This window comes from Hippopotamus amphibius, chromosome 15 (genome assembly GCF_030028045.1).
Source record: "Hippopotamus amphibius kiboko isolate mHipAmp2 chromosome 15, mHipAmp2.hap2, whole genome shotgun sequence".
NCBI classification, from domain to species: domain Eukaryota; kingdom Metazoa; phylum Chordata; class Mammalia; order Artiodactyla; family Hippopotamidae; genus Hippopotamus; species Hippopotamus amphibius.
The window spans coordinates 69,193,249-69,214,439 of NC_080200.1; the positions used below are offsets into that span (position 1 = coordinate 69,193,249).

At 60.2% G+C, this 21,191-nt stretch overlaps 1 protein-coding gene across 1 annotated transcript in view; it reads left to right on the forward strand.

The window, feature by feature from the left end:
- The window catches only part of SLC6A3 (solute carrier family 6 member 3), a 32,320-nt gene that overhangs the window by 9,442 nt on the left and 1,687 nt on the right, over positions 1-21,191 (forward strand). The window contains exons 4-13 of the mRNA XM_057709522.1: positions 2,435-2,573; positions 3,199-3,333; positions 6,775-6,878; positions 8,289-8,413; positions 10,959-11,071; positions 12,180-12,308; positions 12,964-13,063; positions 15,490-15,590; positions 16,742-16,909; positions 17,684-17,755. Coding sequence (XP_057565505.1) covers positions 2,435-2,573; positions 3,199-3,333; positions 6,775-6,878; positions 8,289-8,413; positions 10,959-11,071; positions 12,180-12,308; positions 12,964-13,063; positions 15,490-15,590; positions 16,742-16,909; positions 17,684-17,755 — 1,186 coding nt within the window. The remainder of the gene's footprint in view (positions 1-2,434; positions 2,574-3,198; positions 3,334-6,774; positions 6,879-8,288; positions 8,414-10,958; positions 11,072-12,179; positions 12,309-12,963; positions 13,064-15,489; positions 15,591-16,741; positions 16,910-17,683; positions 17,756-21,191) is intronic.

Consider the following 21,191-nt stretch of genomic DNA (forward strand, 5'->3'; position numbering starts at 1 on the left):
GACACCCCAGGTGATTTCACCAGTGGTGGTGACTGGGTTTCCCTGTGACAGGCCTCAGTGACTGTTAGGCCTGCCAGGGTTTTCTGAAATGTAAACCCACTTTATAAAGTGGATCATTGTGAAAAGCATTACATGTTTCTAATTAGGGAGCTCACATCCCACCGTGAAATGCATAAAGGCCAAGATAACGGCAATCATTGAAGTAGTAAAGCTGTAAGTCCTACGAAGTGCGTGTGGGCTTTGGAAATCCCAGAACAGGCCCATGTAATTCCAACCAACTTTAAATTTCCCTCAACTCCATAAACACTTATTAAAACCACCTTCACCTACTCTCTAATATAAATTAGAAAGCTATATATTTAAGGCTACAGATTTGCCTCTAAGAGACTGCTTTAGCTGCCTCCTGCATGTTTATTACCTTGTGTGTTCATGTGTTCATTTTCATTAAAGTGTTCCCTGCGCTGCCTTGTGATTTCTTCTTTGACTCACAGGAGATTTTTAGAAGTTTGTTGCTTGATTTTAAAATATTTGGAGGTTTTCTGGATATATTTCTGTTATTGATGTCTAATTTTATTCTGATTTTGTGAGATAATATATTTTAAAACTCCATTATTTCTAAATACATGGAGATTTGTCTTATTGCCCAATATTTGGTTTATCCTGGTGAGTATTCCACATGCACTTTAAAAAGAGTGTGTATCCTGCTGTTGTTGGGTAGACGTGTCTGCTAGGTCTTGCTAGCTCCTAGTGCTGTTTAAGTTTTCTACATCCTTACTGTCTACTTGTCCTATCAGTTACTCTGAAAGGGGTGTTAAAATCTCAACCATACTTGTGGATTTGCCTATTTCTCTTCACAGTTCTATCAGTTTTTGCTTCATTCATGTATTTTATTTTTTCTTTCTCTTTCTCTCTTTCTTTCTTTCTTTCTTTCTTTCTTTCTTTCTTTCTTTCTTTCTTTCTTTCTTTCTTTCTTTCTTTTCTTTCTTCCTTTCTTCCTTCCTTTCTTCCTTCCTTCCTTTCTCTCTCTCTCTCTCTTTCTTTCTTTCTTTCTTTTCTTCCTCCCTCCCTTCCTTCCTTTCTGGCTGTGTTGGGTCTTTGTTGCTGCGCCCAGGCTTTCTCTAGTTGTGGTGCACGGGCTTAGTTGCTCCAAGGTATGTGAGATCTTCCTGGAGCAGGGATCAAACCTGTGTCCCCTGCATTGGCAGGCAGATTCTTAATCACTGCACCACCAGGGAAGGCCCTCATTCATGTATTTTAAAGCTCTGTTCTAAAGTAGACACGTCTATGAATATCAAATCTTTTTTTGAAACTCTCTTAAAAATTATTTATTTATTTATATATTTATTTATCATTTATTTATTTTTGGCTGCGTTGGGTCTTCCTTGCTCCGTGTGGGCTTTGTCTAGCTGTGGCAAGCAGGGCTACTCTTCATTGCAGCGTGCAGGCTTCTCATTGTGGTGGCTTCTCTCGTTTCAGAGCACGATCTCTAGGCATGTGCGCTTCAGTAGCCGTGGTATGTGGGCTCAGTAGTTGTGGCTCGTGGGCTCTAGAGCACAGGTTCAGTAGTCGTGGCACACGGGCTTCGTTGCTCCATGACATGTGGGATCTTCCCAGACCAGAGCTGAAACCCGTGTCCCCTGCATTGGCAGGTGACTTCTTAACCACTGCGCCACCAAGCCCCTCAGATCTTTCAGCGGACCCCTTTTCCGTTATGAAATGTCCCTCTTTGTAATAGTCCTCATGCTGACGTCAGCTTTGTCTGGTATGAACCTGATCACTCCAGCTTTCATATGAAAAGTGTCTATGTGTGATGTCTTTTGCATTCTTATATTTTTAATCTGTGTGCCTCATTTTTGAAGTGGGTTTCATGTAGACAGCACAGAGTTGGTTCTTGCTTTTCTATTCACTATGGCGCTCTCTGTGTTTCGATTAGAGTTTTCAATCAACAGTTATCAGTATGGTTGGGGTTCGATCTTTCATCTTGCTTGTCCCACCTATTCACTGTTTCCTGTTTCCTCTGTTTATTTTCTTTGGAATTAATTAAATTTTGGCTTCCATTTTATCCACACCATTTGCTAATAAGCTCTAGCTCTTTCATCTGTAGTGGATATTATAGAGTTTATAAAATATATCTTTAAGTTATCATAACCTACCTCCTCCTGACAGCGTGGCCTGGGCCAGGGCTGGGCTTCTGTGGGCTCCCAGCATGCGACAGCCCATCTGCTCTACTCACCTGGAGGGGGACCCTGTGTCTCCACCAGGGCTGGGCCCTGGCCTTTCTGGAGTGGGAGGCGGAGGTCTCTGGGCCTATCAGACCGGGTCCTTGCTGCTGTGCCAAGTGGGGGAGGGCAGGTCTCTGCATAAGCAGAGCCCCCAGTTCCAGCTCTGGGTGGGGAGACAGCCCCCCCAGGACCCCCATCTCCCTCCTCTCCAGGCGTGGCGTGTTGCACCTCCATGAGAGCCAGGGCATTGATGACCTGGGCCCTCCCCGGTGGCAGCTCACATCCTGCCTGGTGCTGGTCATTGTCCTGCTCTACTTCAGTCTGTGGAAGGGAGTGAAGACTTCCGGGAAGGTGAGATGGGGAGTGGACAGGTGGCCGTGGTGGGTTGGGACAGGTGGCTGTGATTGAGGAATGGTGTCAGGACAGTGCTTTCAGCATAAGGACAAACGCAACAAAATATTTTTGCTGATGAAAATATTTTCATCAGTATCTGGGCACCCAAAGCAACGATGACCAGAACGCACCCATCACGTGGGCTAACACTCACAGTGACCTTCCAGCACCCGAGAGCCTCTGAGGGCAACAGGTGCTCTCCTCTGCCTCCCCCACGGCCCGGAGTCCCCCTTTCACACGTGATCCAGGTGCACACTTGCACAATCAGTGCAAACCACTTGCTTCTCACCCATCAGAAGTTCAGCCACTGCTCCCCACTGCCACGGCCCAAATGCAGACAAGCAATGCTCCTCCCTTGGCCAATCGCTTGTCCTGCTGTGACCCCTGGGAAAGACGGTGTGCAGGAGAGCGGGCATTGGACAGTCTCGCTCCAGGGAGCGTGGCTGAGCTGGCATCCTGTGACTGTTCGGGACGCTGGGCTCCCCAGTTGGAGGCCCCCGCTCTGAGCACAAAGCAGCGGGGTGACCCTGTGCCCAGCCCTGCCAGCGGGTGGCGGCATGGCCGTGACGCGTGCTCTCCCCAGGTCGTGTGGGTCACAGCCACCATGCCCTACGTGGTCCTCTTCGCGCTGCTCCTGAGGGGCATCACCCTCCCTGGGGCTGTGGATGGCATCAGAGCGTACCTGAGCGTGGACTTCCACCGGCTCTGCGAGGCCTCGGTGAGTACGCCCTCCGCTCGCGGCCCCGTCCACGTGGGCTGGCAGGCGGGCCGTGGGGCCCCGCGTCCTGGGCAGGAACCCTAAAGGCAGCAGCCGGGGGGGAAGTTTCTCAGTCGCCCGGCTGTGCACTAACCCGGCAGAGGTCGCCGTCCGGGTGTGAGGGGCCGTGTGGGCTGAATGGACCAGAATAAGGAAGCAGGGGAACAGGTCACCTCCGTCTCTGCAGGGAGAGCGCGGGAGGCGGCTGCCACGCGACCTTTTCGCGTGGCCCGTCCATTCCCTGGAGGAGTGCCCCCGGCTTCCTCGGAGGAGCCCCTGTGGGGCCGCCCGGTCTGTGCCCAGGGTGTTGCCGCCGAGCTGGCTCGCAGCCCCGAGCTCTGGCCCCAGGCGCAGCCTCGGAGCTGGCCTGAGGCCAGGACTCCCACGGGGAGCCAGACCCTGATGGTCAGGCACCCCGGTGCCCACAGCACAAAGGCTGATGTGACCACATAGTGGCCAAAACTAAGTCCACCGTCAGGCTGCAGTTTTCTTCAGCAAAGGAAGAAGTCATTTTGGGTTGAAATAGGAGGACACAACCTCGGGTAAAGAAGAGGCTCGGCCAGGCCTTGGGTGGAGGGGGAGAGGGGGGGGAGAGAGAGCAGCGTCGCAGGGAAACAGGACAGGAGTGGTGAGGCTGCTGGTGGGAGGCGAGGTCGCTGGGAATTCAGGTGGACTAGAGGGGGTGCCCCAGTGGCCCCTGGGGAAGCCGCGTCCCTGGGAAGAGCAAGAGGGGGAGGGCGGTCTCGGCCCGGGTGTGGGGGCCGTGGCCTGATGCTCCAGGTCCTGAGAGAGTTGGGCGTGAGGCTCATCGGGACGGGGGAGGTACCCCCCCCAGGGCAGCCGTGGGGAGGAAGGGTCCCGGGGCCCCGCAGCTGCGGAGCCTCGAAGGGCAGCAGAACATCGTCCCTGGGGAAGACTGCAGCCGCCGGGGTGCACTGGCAGGAGGGGCCGTGGGTGTCAAAGGCGTGGGGCGTGATCTGGAAATCCCAGCGAAGGGGTGTCAGGCGGGAAGAACAGGCCGCACGAGAGCACACGGAGCCGTGTGAAAAGATGCTCCCACGAAGCAGAGGAAAGTGGGGACCAGAGGTTGTCGCAAGAGAGGCAGAGAGAGGGGACGGACGCGTGTAGATTGCCTTGGGGCAGGTAGGAGGTCGGGGGTGGGTGGATGGCAGACAGATGTAGGTGCTGGGCCTGGAGCACGATGAGGCCTGGGCGTCCCCGCCTCCAACCGTCCGGTCAGTTCGGGCAGGGGGAGCAGAGACCAGGACGGAGCAGGCCCGCCCCACGGGGCTCCTGGGAGCCCGAGGTCCCCGAAGGGCAGGTCCGTGCAGCCCCCAGCCCGGAGGGCGGGGCCGTTCCTGGACTCCTGCGGGGTCCTGACTGACCTTTGCCCCGCCTCCTCCAGGACGGGACGGGCACGGGGCCTCACCAGCTTGGTGGTCTTCCTGTGCTGTCCTCCCAGGGCTGTTCCAGGTGCTGCCCGTACGCCCTCTCCCAGGCTCAGGGCGGCCTCCCTCAGAGACCGAGCGGCCCTGGCACCCTTCCCCTGGGGCTTGGCGGTGTGGAGGCAGGTAGCACAGGCCCCCCGGGGACGTGGCTGGGGGCTGGCCCAGAGCAGGGCGTGGGCCCCCAGCACCTTCCCAGGCCCAGCCCTGACCGTCCCCAGGGATGCAGGTGAGCCAGCTCAGTGCAGGGGGCCGTGGCAGGCGGCCGGGCCGGCGTCCTCACGGGTCCCGGCTGGGTGGGAGTGGAGCTTCCACTGGGGGCTGCCCGGCAAGTGGGTGGGGTGGGAGTGACCGTCAGTCCCGTCCCTCCTCGTACCCCTGGCACCGGGTACCCCACACTGCTCGGACGCGGAGGCTGCCCTGAGTCCTGGGGGCCGTTTCTATATCCCCATGGGGGTGAAGGGGACCTCCTTGAGATCCGTGTCACGGTCCTCCGTGGCGTCCAGAGGCCGGGCAGGCAGGGTCTGGGCTGGGACACACAGCGTGCTGTCCCAGGAGGGCTCTGTCCGGGAGGGGAGGTGAGGCCAGGAAGCAGAGGAGGGGAGCGCGGGTCCAGGCCGGTTCCGGGGGCTGCGCAGGCAGGTCCCAGGCTGGGCTGTGCGCTGGTCCGACGGGGATCCCGGGGGTGGGGGTAGCAGAGGCCTGGGCGGGTGGCCAGCAGGCGCATCCCAGTGGGTGAGCCACAGGCGCGAAGCCTCTGGGGTGGCCGCTGGCCGCTGCGAGGACCGGGGGCCGAGAGGAGGCAGGAGCCCCGACACCCCACCCCGTGACACCGGCTCCTGTCTGCAGCCTCCTGCCCAGGCACGCGGGCGGATGCCCAGCACGAGGGGGCCCGTGGCCCTGCCCACCCAGCCGCTCTAGGCCTCGATCTGAGGCCAGCCAGCTGCCTGCACACACGCCATCCCCGGCGCTGGGGTGACCCGAGACTGGCTGTGCTGCCCAAGGGACCGAGCCCCGCTGGTGCTGGCGTGTGGGCTGTGCGTCCAGCCCACTTGCTCAGACACACTCAGGGCAGCCGCCCCGTGTGCCCAGCTGGGAGCTCTGGAGTCACTACCCGAGGGGCCCAGCCCACAGGCCCGCACCTCGGGCTGCGGGGAGGCGCGGCACAGCGCCCAGGACCCGCCAGCCCCCAGGACCCTTCATGCAGCAGGTCTGGCCGGTCCCCCGGGTCAGGTGTCCTCTCTCCTCCTCATGCCCTCCCTGGCTGTGCAAGGCCAAGGGGGGGCCCGCCTCACCGTCACCAGGGGGTCCCTGCGTCTTCACCCTGGCTCGAGAGGGTCGTGTTTGACTTTTAAAACACCACCTTGGTCCAGTATTGACCACACGCCTCCACACGTCGCGTGTGCCAGCTGCCCGGAATGTCGCCTGTGCCACCTCCAGCACGTGCACAGCGTCGGAGCCACGGTCAGCTCCACGGGCCTTGCTGTGTGTGTGCACGTGTGTGTGTGCATGTGTGTGCGTGTGTGTGTGCGTGCGTGTACGTGTGTGTGTGCGCACACCCCGCAGCAACTGAGGGCTCACCACGTGCTTCCACGGGAAGGAGAGCGCGTGGGTGTTGGTGGGCACAGGCTGATGGAGGCGCGCACGTCGCACAGCACGTTCGTGAATGACTGCTGTTGCCAGGGTCACGGGCCACACCGCCCCCGCCCCCGGGAGCGCCGGGAAGCCGCAGGTCCCGCCCCAGGGTGCAGCCCCCGTGCGTCAGCCTCTCTCAGGCCAGCGCCGCGGGAAGGGCTTACCCCCTGAGAGGACACCTGCTCGGTGACAGTGGTGTCGCGTTGAAGTTCAGCCCTGCTCCTCGGGGCGGCGGGACCGCCCCGTGGCCGCACCCTGTCCTCGGGCGGCGGTGTCCCCGTGGACCTCTCACGGCCGCCCCGTCCCTCCCCGCTCCGCGCAGGTCTGGATAGACGCCGCCGTCCAGATATGCTTCTCGCTGGGCGTGGGGCTGGGGGTCCTCATTGCCTTCTCCAGTTACAACAAGTTCACCAACAACTGCTACAGGTGAGCCCGGGGTCCCCGGGAGAGGGTCTGCAGAAGCTCGTGGGGACACCGTGGGTGGGGGCGCGTCACTGACCTTAGGAAATGTGTCCCCGGGGGGGGGGGGTGCTTGCAGCCCTCGGAGCCAAGTGCTTTTAAGGTGGGACTTAGACAGGGACGCTGCAGGCACGGGGTTGCCTCTGGCTCCAAGGGAAGCAGTGAAGCTGCTGGCCACCCGCCTGGGAGGAGGCCTCCTGGACCCCCCAAGTCAGGCCCCTTCCTCTGCACCCCTCCTCCACACCCCAACCCCCGCCGGCCTCCTCCCAGAGCTCGGGGTCCGCTTCTCCCCCACGCCCCCCACAAGCGAGGGCCTACGTGTGTCCCTGCCCAGCCGGCACCCCCGGGGGCGTCCCTGACCCTGTGCAGAGGCCCCCCGGGGCCCCGGCGGCAGGACGGGCGGGACAGCGGCAGTGCCCGCACCCCGAGCCCCAGCAGCATCGTCCCCGGCGCCGCCTGGCCTGGGGTGAGCTGAGCCGCCTGCAGCCACTTGCCGCCCCCAGATCCTTCTAAACACAGAGAAAGATTTTCACCCGGGGCTACTTTCTCCAGCCTTTGTGAGCCTGAGTTTATTTCCTTTCGTATCCTAAGGATAAAAGTGTGGTACAAACACAAAGGTGGTCCACGCAGCCAAAGGGCCAGACTGACTGCAGCCAGAGGCACACACAGCGGTGGAGTCCGGCTGCCGGGGCCACGCAGCTCCGGCCCGAGCCCACCCTGTGCCCATCGGGTCTGAGCGCTCAGTGACCCTCCTTCCACTCGGGCACCCAGGAGGGCTGACCCCACCCCCCACCCCCGTTCTCTGAATTCTCAGCCCTCAGAGTGGGGTCCCCAGGCCAGCGGCACTGGACCCCCAAGGGTGTATGGGAAACACAGCCTCTGGGACCCACCGGACCTACCCCATCAGACCCCTCATCTTAACAAGCTCCCCAGGAGGCTCTCCAAGTCCTGCCTGGCAGCCCCTGTTGAGCAGGGTGGAGACCCTTGTGGTCGTTTGCACTGCCCACCCGGAGCCCAGGCTTTGCTGGTGGGACTGTCTCGCCTACCGCGCTGAGTCGAGAGTCCCGAGAGCCTCTTGGTCCCCAGGCACACATGGACGGTTGGTCACCAGAGGACCTGGCCCAGCCAAAGCCTGGCCAGAGCCCAGAGCCGCTCAGTGGGGGGTCCAGGTGGGCGGTTCCATCACGGTCCCTGGGCGCCAGCCTCCCTCCCGCACGGCAGCCCCGGACAGGCTCTGGGGCTGCAGGAGGGGCCGGCCTGCTCGTCTGGGGAAGCGCCCCGGAGCCGCCTGCCCCAGACGCAGTAGATTACGAGTAATGACTGGAAATTGCAGCGGCGCCAGGCTGGGCGCTGGGACAGTGTGTCTTGTTCCTGCAGAGATGCGATCATCACCACCTCTGTCAACTCGCTGACGAGCTTCTCCTCGGGCTTCGTGGTCTTCTCCTTCCTGGGGTACATGGCCCAGAAGCACAGCGTGCCCATTGGGGACGTGGCCAAGGACGGTGAGTGCCCGGGGCAGGCAGGTCCCCGCCCCGCCCACCCGCTCCCGCCCGGTGCTCGAAGAGTGTTTTCCCTGCAAACCAAGAGGGAGATGCACAGGCGTCCAGGCCCCTTCCCAAGAGCTGCCGTCGCGGCGGCGAACAGGACACTCTGCGCGGCGCACGGCCCCCGTCCCCCCACCCCGCACCTGCCCCCTCGGGCCGCCGCGCTGGACGCCGAGGCCGGGGCGACCTCCCCCGCCCAGCGCTCTGCGCAGAGGCCCCTCGGGCTGCAGGACGAGGGTTGGTCCCTCACTGGGTGGGGGACGTGCAGCTCGGGGTTCAGAGCTGTCCCAGCAGCACAGACGGCCGGGCCGAGGGCCAGACACAGGCCCCGGTGCGGTCGGCCAGGAGGAGGCTGGGCTGCTTCGGGCGTGAGCAGTTAGTCGGTTCCAAAGCTTTCCCTCCTAACACGCCTTAGCCACGGCCCTTGCACGTGGGATCTGGGTAACTGCGGACAGGGTGGCAGCAGAGGCCCACGTTCCCAGCCTGCTCGCCCGCCTCCGTGGACACGGAGCGTCTGCCGACTGGGACGTCAGCAGGGGGGAGCGGGTGGGAGGGCGTGGGCACAGGGCGCGGGCTGGGCCCCCCGGAGAGAGCCGAGGCCTGGACAGACCCAGGTGCTGCTGGGGGCGGCTCTGATTGCTGTGCCCCTGGGCCTTCAGCAGGGCGGCGGGGTCTGCTGGTCCTAGATCCTTGGTGGGAAGGCGTGGCGCAGTCAGCCTGAAGCTGGGTCAGTCCAGGATTCCGGGGCCTCCCGAGGTCGCCACCACCCCTCACCGGCCTGGCCGACGGTTCCACGGGAGCCGGGAGGAGCCTCCCCCGAGACCGCCCCGCTCAGGGGTGGGGTGGGCCCCTCCTCCCCTGGGGGCTGGGGGCCTGAGCGCCTCCTGGATGTTCGTACCCCTGAGCCGGGGGACGGCCTTCAGGGAGGGGCCGAGGGCAGCGGAGGCCGGCCCCCCAGCCCCACCCCGTGCCCTGAGCCCTCGGCAGGGCCCCTTCAGTCCATCTGGCTCCTGAGAAGACACGTGTTGGGAGCCCCGCTTTGAGAGGGGAGAGAGAGGTGGAGACCGGGCGGCCCGACCCCTCCCAGACTGCAGCGGGGAAGCTGGGGGCTGGGGTGAGACCTCAGCCTGAGTTTCCAAATCCATCCTCTTTCCTCTAGGAAAAGAATCCAATAAAGGCGGGGAAAAGGGAAAGGAATGCAGATGGACAGGGAGCAGTGGAATCCACTCACTCTTGCATTTCTGCCTTTTCACCATCCTTTTGGCCTTTATTATGATAAATAGCAGTAGTTTAACCCCGGAAAGTAAGCGGAATGTCTCCTGTGCATTTCTGTGACAAGCAAAGTAAATGTCATTTCTAGCTCTAATTCTCAAGAAAACAGGGTGAAATGTTAACCCAGGAACAGAAACAAAAGGTGAGGCTATTGGTCTTCCATCCAGCCGAGCAGATGGGTGGCTTCCTGGGCTCGTGGCATTTAGACTTTAGAGCTTTTCAAACGAGCCACTTCTTCGCCCTGCATCCTTCTGTGGGTCAGGAATCGCAGAGCCCAGGCCTGACACCAGCGCCCCTGAGAGACCTTGGGAGGCGGACCTGGCTCTGGCCTCGGTTTGATTCTCTAGAAGGATCAGTAGGTGCCCTGCTCCTAGGGACTGACCCCGACACAGGCCCTGCAAAGTCGGGGAACCAGAGAGGTTACACCTCCATGAGCAGATGCTCAGGAGACCGCGGAGCCAGCTGCGTGGCCCGTCTTTGTAAATTAGCCACGAAAATGACCAGCGAGCAGTTTCCTGTGGGAACGTGTTTTACTTTGGGGTCGTTTGCAGCCAGACTTGCTTGAGTCGTGCGCCGTTCCCATCCCACCCCCACCCAGATCCCACCCACCAGGGTAAGGGAGCAGGTGTGGCTCCCCGTGCCCGCCCTGACCAGCGGTGCCACGCCCAGGAGCACACGGAAGGGGCAGTCGGAGGAGGCGCGCGGCTCGGTCAGGGGCGCATGCAGAAGCTCTCACTGCATGGTGGTATCTCGGTAACACTGCGTGGTTTTTAAAGGCAATGCTTAGAGTAATTTGTTGCCACAGAAAAATACCTACAACGTAGGCTGCGCGAACCACGCACCTGTGAGCGTGCGAGCCGTGCGTGTGTCCACGACAGACACAGGAAAGCCAAGCAGGAGACGCCCCGAGTGTTCGGGGGCTGAATGGCAGGACCCCCGGGCGCCGCTCCCACCCTCTTCCCGGTGGTTGCGCCCCCTCCGCTCCCAGGGCCCCCACAGCCCCGGGAGATGGCGGGGGGCTGGAGGGGACAGAACAGAGGCCCTCCTTCCAACGGGTCAGGTTTCTGTTCTCCAGAGCCCTGGCCCTGCTCTCAAGGAGGGAGGGCTTCCCGAGGAGGGCGGGAAGGAAGGAAGGTGACGGCACAGCCTCGTCTCTGCTGGCCCCTCCGGGTGGGGGCTGGGGCGGGGGTAACCAGAGGCGACAACCGGGGGCCCGCGGGTCTGCTTTCAGGGCCGGGGTTGATCTTCATCATCTACCCCGAGGCGCTCGCCACGCTCCCGCTCTCCTCCGTCTGGGCCGTGGTCTTCTTCGTCATGCTCCTCACCCTGGGCATCGACAGCGCGGTGAGTGAGCTCGGCGCCCTGCGCGTGGGCCCCGCCGGGGGCAGCCAGCTCGCCCGCCACCCTCACAGGCCAGGCCGGCCCCGGATGCTCCCTGCGGGTCCCCAGACACCTGTGCCTGCACGGAGCCCCTGCGTGGGGGGGGCAGGGGTCCCCAAATTACTGGGGAGGAGGCTTCAGACCAACCCTCCCCTCTTCATTCCCTCGGGGGCACAGCACGTCCCCCGCGGGTCCTAAACACGTAGGCTCGGGGGTCCCGGGGCAGGGGGGGAGGGGGGCAGCAGGGCAGTGCAGGAAAACGAGGCCACGGGGCGACGGGACACGCAGCACCCAGCAGCCTGACGCGTGCTGTCCCTGCCCCTCCGCCACCAGCAGGAAGGGGTGCCCTTGCAGGGCAGGGGCGGGGGCTCCAGCCTGGCCCCCTGAGGTCCTGTGGCAGCTGTGGGTTCTCGGGGGGCAGACTTCCCCAGGCTCCTCCTCCACGTTGCCTGCTGGGGACCAACAGCTGAGCCCTCGGGCCCCCGTTCACCCGAGCTTCCTGGAACGTGCAGAGGACCACGAAGGGCTCCCTGTGTGAACGCTGGTCACACACCTCTGCCCTCCACCTCCACCTCCCCATCAGCCTGTCACCCGCCCCCTGGGTGGATGAATCCCCTACACAGCACTTCCTGGAGGAGGTGTTCCTGACAGAGCAGGGCAGAGAGGCTCCCCTACGGGCGGGGCTTCGTGGGCGACACCCCATCACAACGTACCAGAGTCAGGAAGGCTTCGTCAGTGAGGACACGCCGGGAGCCAGGCCAGGTCCTCCCTGGGAATGGAACCAAGCTGTGCTTGTGGGACAGACACTCGCTTAGAAAAGCCCAGCAGAGCCGAGCCTTTGTGGCGGACAGGGGGTGGCGTTACGTTGGCCACGTCGCACGCCACCCCCTCTGGCAAATCCCCACCAGGGGACGGGGCGTCCACCCCAGGCCTTCTCTCTCCAATGGCCGTGTCGCGAGAGCAGCCCTTGCCGAGGTGCCTCTGCACCCCGGACGCCGTGCACGGGCCCAGGGGAGGTGCAGAGCACCGCCCCTCTCCCCCACAGCGCGCCCCTGCCCTGCGTTGGCTGCAGATGGGCGGGATGGAATCGGTGATCACCGGGCTCACGGACGAGTTCCAGCTGCTGCACCGGCACCGGGAGCTCTTCACCCTCCTCGTCGTCCTGGCGACCTTCCTCCTCTCCCTCTTCTGTGTCACTAGCGTACGTACCTGTTCCTACCTGTCCTCGTTTGCCTGAGGATGTCCCGTTAGCACTCGGCGCTGGGCAGCACGGGTGGTGCTGTCAGACCAGACAGAGCCGCAGCGTTTCCGAGGGCTGCACCCCTCCCCCCGAGACAACCCATGACCTGTAATGATACGCAGGCGGCTGTGGTCACAGGCAGGGTGGCCTTGAACATGTGCCGGGAGCCACGGCCATCCAGGGTCCCCGTGGTCTCACGCAGTCCCCGGGTGCCTGAGGACTTTGTCTCGAGTGTTTCAGCACGTGGACAGCTCCCTGGGAAGCGCCCTTGGTTCTGTGGGACGGGGGGTCGGGGAGGCCTGCCGAGGGGTGCAAGGCCCAGGTCCTCCCCCAACAGAGGCTCTGCTAAGCTTGGCATTTGCTCTCTGTCATCCTTAATTGTGCCAGGAGCCCTGGGAAAGGGGAGGAGTTTTTGTTTTTTTGTAATAGACGGCTTCCTAAGTAGCTGCTCGTGGATTCAATTTTAGTGACTCAAATAACACGCTACAGGGTGTAAAGTAGAAGTTGTCTGTCAACTGAAACCAGAGATCAGGTTTATGTTTTGCGGAGAGCACTTTCGTGGGCGAGGTGTGCCACCCGGGCACCCCGAGTTCAGTAGACGCTCCCCCCCTCCTAGGGCGGCATCTACGTCTTCACGCTGCTGGACCACTTCGCGGCCGGCACGTCCATCCTCTTCGGGGTGTTCATGGAGGTCATCGGAGTGGCCTGGTTCTACGGTAAGGACAGAGCCTCCCCCAGGGGGCTGGTGTGCTCCAACCACGAAGACCCGGCCACTGTGCCATCGTCACAACAGGCCGGGCTGGCGTCCTTGGGCTTTGTCACTGGGCCGATTCCGCTCTGGCAAAGCTGCCCTGGGTTGTGGTCACCACAGTGTCGCAGAGGGGGCTTGGTAGCCAGCTGCCCACTGCATCCGTGAAGACGGTTAGCCTGGGCGGCTCCCGGAATCCTCACTGTGCTCAGAGCGCTCGGGGTGGCCACGTACGCGTGCTGCCGGTCCTCCAGGAGGAAGGGTTTGCTAGGACTCGGGACGCTGGCTGCTGGTGGAGGCGAGGTCTCCGCGTCCCGCCGGGCGGCGTGGACCAGCACCGGGGCCGCAGGGGGGCAGGCCGAGCGGGCTTCTCGCTGGGGACGCAGCACGAAGGCCCTCGGCGGACGGGAGGGATGACCGGGGTTCCGCGAGCTGCTGCTCCGCCTCAGGTCAGCACCCCTGACCCCACGTGGACGGCACCGCCTGGACTCCGACCCCCCAGGGCAGGCACTCACTGGTGCGTTAGGACTGGGAGCCCCGCGAGGTTGGGGACCTGTGGTCGGCAGGCAGCTCCCGAAAGAGGCTCAGCCCAGCCTGCAGCCGTGCTCCCTGCCGCTCCTGCTGTGTCTGCTGTGTTTCCCAGGACATCCGGGCGTAGGTTTGACGGCTGCAGAAGCTGTGGCCTTTCCAGCCGGCCGCCGGGCCCAGCTTGCTTTCTCTCCGTTCTTCTCCTGGGACCTGGGGTCGTGGTGCCACTCGGCTCACCCGGCCAGGTGTCTCTGGGGGAGTTCGCAGTGAAAGCTTGAGATAACGGGCACGCTCTCCACGCGTGTATGTGCTCCAGCCCAAAGCCGAAGGCCTGTGCTGCTCAGGAACCACAGTTTCGCAACAGCCCTGGTGTCATATGAGGGGGTCATGGTCTCTGCCTCAGCCCCGGAATTATAACCCGAGAAACACTCCAGCTTTGAGAGGCTTAACCTGGCGAATAGTTCATATTCCAAGAACATTCTTCCAATTACATTTCCTTTTCTACAGAAAAGGGAAATATCAAACTCTCTGTGCTTTCATTGGCACTGGGAATCAGTACTTAGTCTACAGTTTTAAACTGTAATCTCTCCACCCCAAAATAAAACCTCAGAGAAAGACGGCAAGTGTCTCAAACACATCCCGCAGCCATGAACGTGGAGCGGGGGGAGGCCGGAGGGAAGCTAGCCTTGCAGCGACCGCGTGCTCCCCAAAGGCTCGGAAGACGGAGACCGCGCTGTTTCTCCAGACAGCAGGCCACACCGGAGCACACCTGCCTCTCAGTGCCCTGCAGGCCCTGTGGTCGCAGAGAGGTTGACCCGACGCAGGTGGGGCTGGCCTGCCCTGGACCTGCTCACGGGACCGCGGGGCCCAGCGGACATCCTCACCTTTGCTGGCTTTTGGGTGCAGCCTCCTCCACCCCGCTTCCCCGGGTCCATCTCTGAGTCCGGGGTCTGATGGCGGCGTTGGAGTGTGACGAGGGGATTCAGCATGGAGGTGTCTCTCTGCTGTGACCCCACAGGTGACACGAGACTTGGCTGGCTAGCTGCGGTGACATGGCCAGAGGCCAGGCCAGACTCAGGGCAGGAGAAATCTCTGTAAGGTCTGGAGAAAGCAGCAGCTCATCGAGCTTCTGAGCTTTCCTTACGAAAGGAAGATTGTATGTGTATATACATATAAACAGAATATATATATATAAAACAGAATGCCATTCAGCCTTAAAAAGAAGGACACTGTGAGCCCGGCGACTGCATGGGTGGACCCTGAGGACGTTAATGCTCCGTGAGAAGAGCCGCAGAAGGACAGATCGTGCAGGACTCCCGTGGGGTCCCTGGAGGAGTCGGGGCGCAGAGACAGGAAGCGGGAGGGCAGGGGAGGGCTGGGGGAGGGCACGGGGAGGGGGCATTTCATGGGGACGGAGTCTCGCTTTGGGACGATGGGAGAGTTCTGCAGACGATGGGGGTGACACGTGCACGGCGATGTGAATGTACTTAGGGCCGCCGAGCTGTGCGCCACAAATGGTTAAAATGGTAAGTTTTATGTTATATATATTTTACCATGATTTTTGTAAGTGAGAAACAAAATGATTACAGAGGGGAGGCAGGGCTGGCTGTGGGACACAGGGAGGAGGACCCGAGGTGGGAGGAGGACCCGAGGTGGGAGGAGGGCGGGGGCCCGTCGGCGATCCCAGTGTCTCCGAGGGCACGTGCATCAGGCCCCGGTCAGCACGACCCCCGGGGGCCTGGGCACCCGCGCGTGGCCCGCGCGCCAGGTCCGCGGGGGGTGGCCCGGGGGTCGGCGAGGACCCTGCGGGCCCCGCGTCTCCGGCAGGTGCCGTGCTGGCCGCCCTGACTGGACGCCTTCCCGCAGGCGTGTGGCAGTTCAGCGACGACATCAAGCAGATGACCGGGCAGCGGCCCAGCCTGTACTGGAGGCTGTGCTGGAAGTTCATCAGCCCCTGCTTCCTGCTGGTGAGGCGCCGCCGCCCCTCTCTCCTGCCACCCTGCACCTGAGGCTGGGGGTGGGGCCCAGTGCTGCCCGGGGGCCTGGGGCTCCACAGGCGGGCGTCGGCAGGTCACGGGACGCGGCCGGGAGGCAGGCTGGGCCCCCAGATCCCCTGGGCTCCTGGGGGCCGCCCCCGACCGCACCCGTTGAGGAGCCTCACGGGGGAGGCAGGGGTCCCACCCGACTGCGGCCCGTGGGTGTCCCGCTCGGCCGCACCTGTGCTGGGAGGGCGTCAGCGGACCCCTGCCTGGAGGCCCGAGAGAGAAATTAGAGCCTCGGGGGCGGCGGGCGCTCAGGCTCGAGGCCGCCCGGGAGTCGCTCAGGTTCTGCGACGGCGCGGCCCCCGGGCTTCCCAGCATGTCTGGCAGCTGCTTGTCAGCCGGACCGGGGGTCTGCAAGCTCGGGCCGCAGCCAGGTCCGCCCACCACCTGCTGTGTTGGAGCGCGGTCGTGCCGGGTCATCCACGGGTCCACACCACGACCGCAGAGCTGGGCACCTGCGACCGAGCCCCGACGGCTCACGAAGCCTGAGCTGCCTGCCCTGTCTGGTGGCCGCAGGCGGCCACTCAGGGGCCAACCAGCGCTGAGCACAGAGCCCAGGCAGACAAGCACCTTGAGACCTCAGCCCTCCTCCTGCCCCGCCAGCCCAGCGGCCCCCAGGGCGTCCGCGGACTGGGCAGGGGGCTCAGGCAGCGCCCCTCCACCCCAAGGGCCAGTGAGAGAGGAGGTGGAGGGCGTGAGGATCCCGATCCAAGCCCTGAGCCGCTCCAGGCCTGCGGGGGCCTCTGGTCACCCCAGCCTGTCCAGCGGCCTGGGGTGTGTGGCCTCCAGGCCAGCCAGGCGCCCTGCTCCTTCCCGTCTGGTAACCTGCGAGGTTTACGAGGGACAGGGAGAGAAGCTGCGCCCACCAGACCTAGGAATTGGAGGGACGCGCCCCCCCCCCCCAGCCCCGGCCCCGGCCCGCAGCAGCCGCAGCCCACAGAGTGCAGCTGTCTGCTGCCTGTGCGCACAGCCTAGTGCCGTCGTGCAGGGGACCCTCCCCCACTGCCACCCGCGTGCGGAGCACACACGCCCGCCTGCCGGCCCGGAGCCGCCCTGACCCCGTCCCTCGGTTTCAGTTCGTGGTCGCGGTCAGCATCGCGACCTCCAGGCCGCCGCATTATGGAGCCTACGTCTTCCCCGAGTGGGCCAACGCGCTGGGCTGGACCATCGCCGCGTCCTCCATGTCCGTGGTGCCCATCTACGCCGCCTACAAGCTCTGCAGCCTGCCCGGCTCCTCGCGGGAGGTGCGTGTCTGCTCGGGCTCCCTCATCCGCCCTTCCCCCGACCGGGAGGCGGCCAGCGAGGTCAGGCGGGCGTCCCCGTCCCACGCCTGCTCCTGCCTGCTCGTCGCCGACCCGCAGGAGGGGGCGGTGACCGCGCCAGGGACACATGCGCTGGTGTGGGGGAGGGGCCATGCCATGTGCGTGTCCACATCTGTGTGTCTGTGTGTGTATGTCTGCGCGCGTGCGCCTGTGTATTCCTGTCTCTACGTGTGTGTACTTGCGTGTGTGTGCTCACATGGGCACGTACATGTGTGCACGTGCCCGCGTGTGTCTCCGTGTGTGCACACATGCTCTACAGTGTGCAGTGCAGGAGGGAAGGGCCGTGGTCTGAGGGTGGGAGTGGAATCACAGGACCCGTGCCCTCTCCTGGGGCCAAGTCCACCAGAGACCGAGCGGGCCGGCGGGATCCCCGGGGGAGGAGCTCTGGGCCTCGCGGTCCGCAGGCTCCTGTGCACCTGTGAAGGGGGTGGGCCAGCTGGGCGTCGGGGTCCCTCCACCTCACGTCCTGGTGCTGGATTCCTGGAAGAGACGGAGGACACATTTGCTCAAGGCCCACTGTGAGCGCGACGTGGAGACGCAACCTCCTCCAGCAGTGGATCCTTCTGGTTGGACTGGACTTTGCTCTGGGGCCTGAGACCCGACCCATCAGTTCCCGCATCAGACAGGGGTCGACCAGGGCCCGATCACCACCCCCTGGGCCCGAGCCGTCGCCCATGGTTGCTCCTTCTCTTCTAGAAACTGGCCTACGCCATCACGCCTGAGAAGGAGCGCGAGCAGGTGGACAGAGGGGAGGTGCGCCAGTTCACGGTGAGGGCCGCTCCGCACTGCTGGCCGGGGGGAGGGCGGGGGTGACCTGGGTGGGTGCTCCCTCCCCCCCCCCAGGGGAGGGCCCGGTCAGGACTCCAGCGCCAGCTGCAGGTGCTGCAGGGCCGAGTCCTTCCAGGACCTGGACACCGACTCAAAAACCATGTAAGGGGCATGATTTTAGGCAGGACGGGGGGCGGGGGCTGTTGGGACAGAGACCTTCCTCTTATGTAGATTGAAGGGTGGCAGCTTGGCACAGGATGCTCTGTTCGAGCTTCGCTTTCTGTCCCGTTCATTTCAGCCCTGTCGTCATTATTTCTTGCTTCTGCTTTCATGGGTTTACTCTGTCATACCTTTGCTAACTTTGTAATTTAGACCTTGGATCATTAATTTTCATCCTTTCTTCTTTTCTAACACAAGCATTCAAGGCTAAGAATTTCCCACAAAATACCCCATTGGCTGCGTTCCACAACTTTTAACATAACACTTGTTTATCATTTAGTTCTAAGCACATTTTAATTTTCATTGTGACTTCTTCCACCGTGAGTTCCTTAGAATTGTCTTTAAATTTCCCAATATATGGGGATGTTTTGTTTATCTTTTTGTTATTAATTTCTGAATTAATTGTATTGTGTTCAGATACAGTTTTACCCATTCTTTGAAGTGTGTTGACACTCCTTTATGGCCAAGTACCTAATCAACTTTTATAAATGCTACATGTATCTTTAGATGAGATGTACTCTCCAATTGTTGATATGCAATTCTCCTTCTGTCCATTATATTAAGCTTGTAACTACGTTGTTCAAATCTGCTATAACTTTGCCCATTTTAGCTCTGGTTAGTCATCAGTAATCAGGAGATATTTATGGGATATCTCACTTTGAAAGTGTATTTGTCCAGTCTTCCCCTATAGTTCTACTGGGTTTTGCTTTATTTATTCTGAGCCTGTTTTCTGGGAGAGATGTGGGCTCAGAATTATCACATCTTCCTGGAGACTTGGCCCATCCTCTCTCCCTTGTGGTGCTTTTTCTCTTAAAGTCTTTTTTGTCTGAGATGACTACAGCTGCGCTAGGTTTCTTTTGAGTTTACCTGAAATATCTCTTGTAAATTTTTAACTTCCAACTTTGCAGTCATTTTACAATTTAGGTGTCTTTTGCAAACCTCTAATACACTGGAATGTTTTACTCTGGCAAGTGGGTAACTCCATTTACATTTATTGTGATTATTGATTTAGTTGGGCTTGATTCTGCTATCTTTTTAACTCTGTTCCATTTTTTAATGTTTATTTTTCCCCTTTAATGCCTTTTATGATTGATTTTTGGGTTTTTTTTTTCTTGTTCTACTCTTTTCTCTGTATTTGTTTAGAAATTATATACTTTATTCCATTCATTTTATAGTTGTGTTTGAAATCGTACCTGAACCCCTGTCGTGAATCTTACAAAGACTTAAGTTTTCCTCCTACTGATTAATATGCTATTATTGTCCAATATGCCACTGACATCTTTTTTTTAACCCACAAATGAGGCACTGTTACTAGTGTTGTTATTTTGTCCAAAAACTTCCCTGGACGAGTATGCGTGTCCAGTGTTTATTTCTTCATAGTACTTTTTGGCGTATATATCTTTCCTTTGAAAATCATTTTCTTGCCTTTCAAAGAAGCGTCCTTCAGACATTCCTTTAAGGGGGTGTCGTAAGAAACTTCCTCACTGTTGTGTGTCCGTGAATGTCGTTACTGCGTCCTTATTTATGACAGAGTTTCTGCAGGCACTCGGCTCTCAATTGAGTGGTGGTCTTGCAGTGTTTCGAAGACGTTGGTGTCCACCTGCAGCCCCGCAGTCCTGCCGAGACGTGTGGTCCCGTGGGGCAGCGTCACCATGCTCCCGGGGCCCGGTCCAACTTCCTTTGCATTTGGTGCTGCGGTTTCCCTGTGCTCTGTGTGGATGTAGATTTCTTTTATTTATCTAATGATAAAACTATAAGTAGCTGTCTTTACTTATCCCTCCCCGCATCTCTTGTGTGTCCAGGGTCTGTAAATTCATGTTTTCTGTGAGTTCTGGGAATCTCGCAGCCGTACTTTTTTAAATCTTGACCTTCACCTCTCTGTTTCCTTCCTGGGCTCTGCTGTGCGAGGCTCCCCTGGCTCCTCCGGGTCTCATACTCTGTCAGGCGTCTTTTAAGGTTTTGTGTCCGGGTGCACCATTGTACATTAGTCTGCATGTGGCTGTTTTTCATTTATTTTAGCCACGTAACAGAATAAACGCTTGTGAACTGTCGCCCAAGAGCCCACCTTGACGGTAGCTCCCATCCACCTCCCTGTCTGCCTCCCTCCTGTCCCTGAAGTCAGCACCATCTCAATCTAGCTGAGAATTCCCGGCACCTTTCCTGCCGCAGTTTTGTTGCATCTACAGGTATCACTATCTTCCTGAAAAGCAGACTGCCGGGTTTCAGTTGTTTTTGACTTTATTGCAAGGGCATGACGCTGACGGAGTCTTTAGGTTCATTTCTCTGCTGTGCATGGTTCCAGCACCGCACGTCGTGGGTCTTGTAGCCACAGGCCACTGAGCCTCTTGCAGCTGCGGGTTTATAGTTTTCGGTGTATTTGGAGACACTTGGCTGTCATTTCTCCCATGGTTTCTGCCCACCCCCTCAGGGGCTCCAGTTACACGTATGTTAGGCCACTTTGCTTCCCTTCCCTCTGTGTTTTATTTTCTGTGCTTCCTGTCACTTCTTTTTCATTCCCTAGTTGTTGCCTCTGCGAAGTCTAATCTGCTCATAGGTCCATCCAGCACACCTGGCATCTCTCTCACACATTGTAGGTTTCGTCCCTAGAAGCTCACTTTGGGTCTTTTTATGTCCTTCATGCGTCTACTTACCTTTTTGGGCATGTGGACTGCAGGTGTGATCACGTGTGAGGCCCTCATCTGCCAGTGTCAAAATCTATGTCTGTCCTGGGTCAGCGTCTATTGACTTTCCTCATAAGGAGTTGAGTTTTGTTGCTGCTCTGTGTGTCTGGTCATTTTTAATTGGATCCCAGAGATTGGGAGTTTTACCTTGTTAGAGGCTGGATAGATTTGTGTTGCTTTATATATTCTTGAGCTTGTCCTGGGTCATCATTAAGTTACTTGGAGATAGTTTGATCTTTGGGGGACTTGCTTGTTAAGACTTGATAAGTAGGTAGGACCAGAACAGCATTTCATGTGGGGCTAATCTTTCCCGATGCAGGAGTGAGAGCTGGGTGAACGCTCTACCTGGTGCCCCGAGACCCAGGACATGCCCCCGCCTGGCTGTGGGGCGGGCACAGTCCCAGGCCGCGTGTTTTGGAGACGGTCCCCGAATCCTGCCTGGAGGGTGTCTCCGGCCTCAAGTGCCCTGAGCGCTCAGCTAAACCCGCAGGTCCCTGTGCACATACCCAGGGCTCTCGGTGTCACGCTCGCCCCTC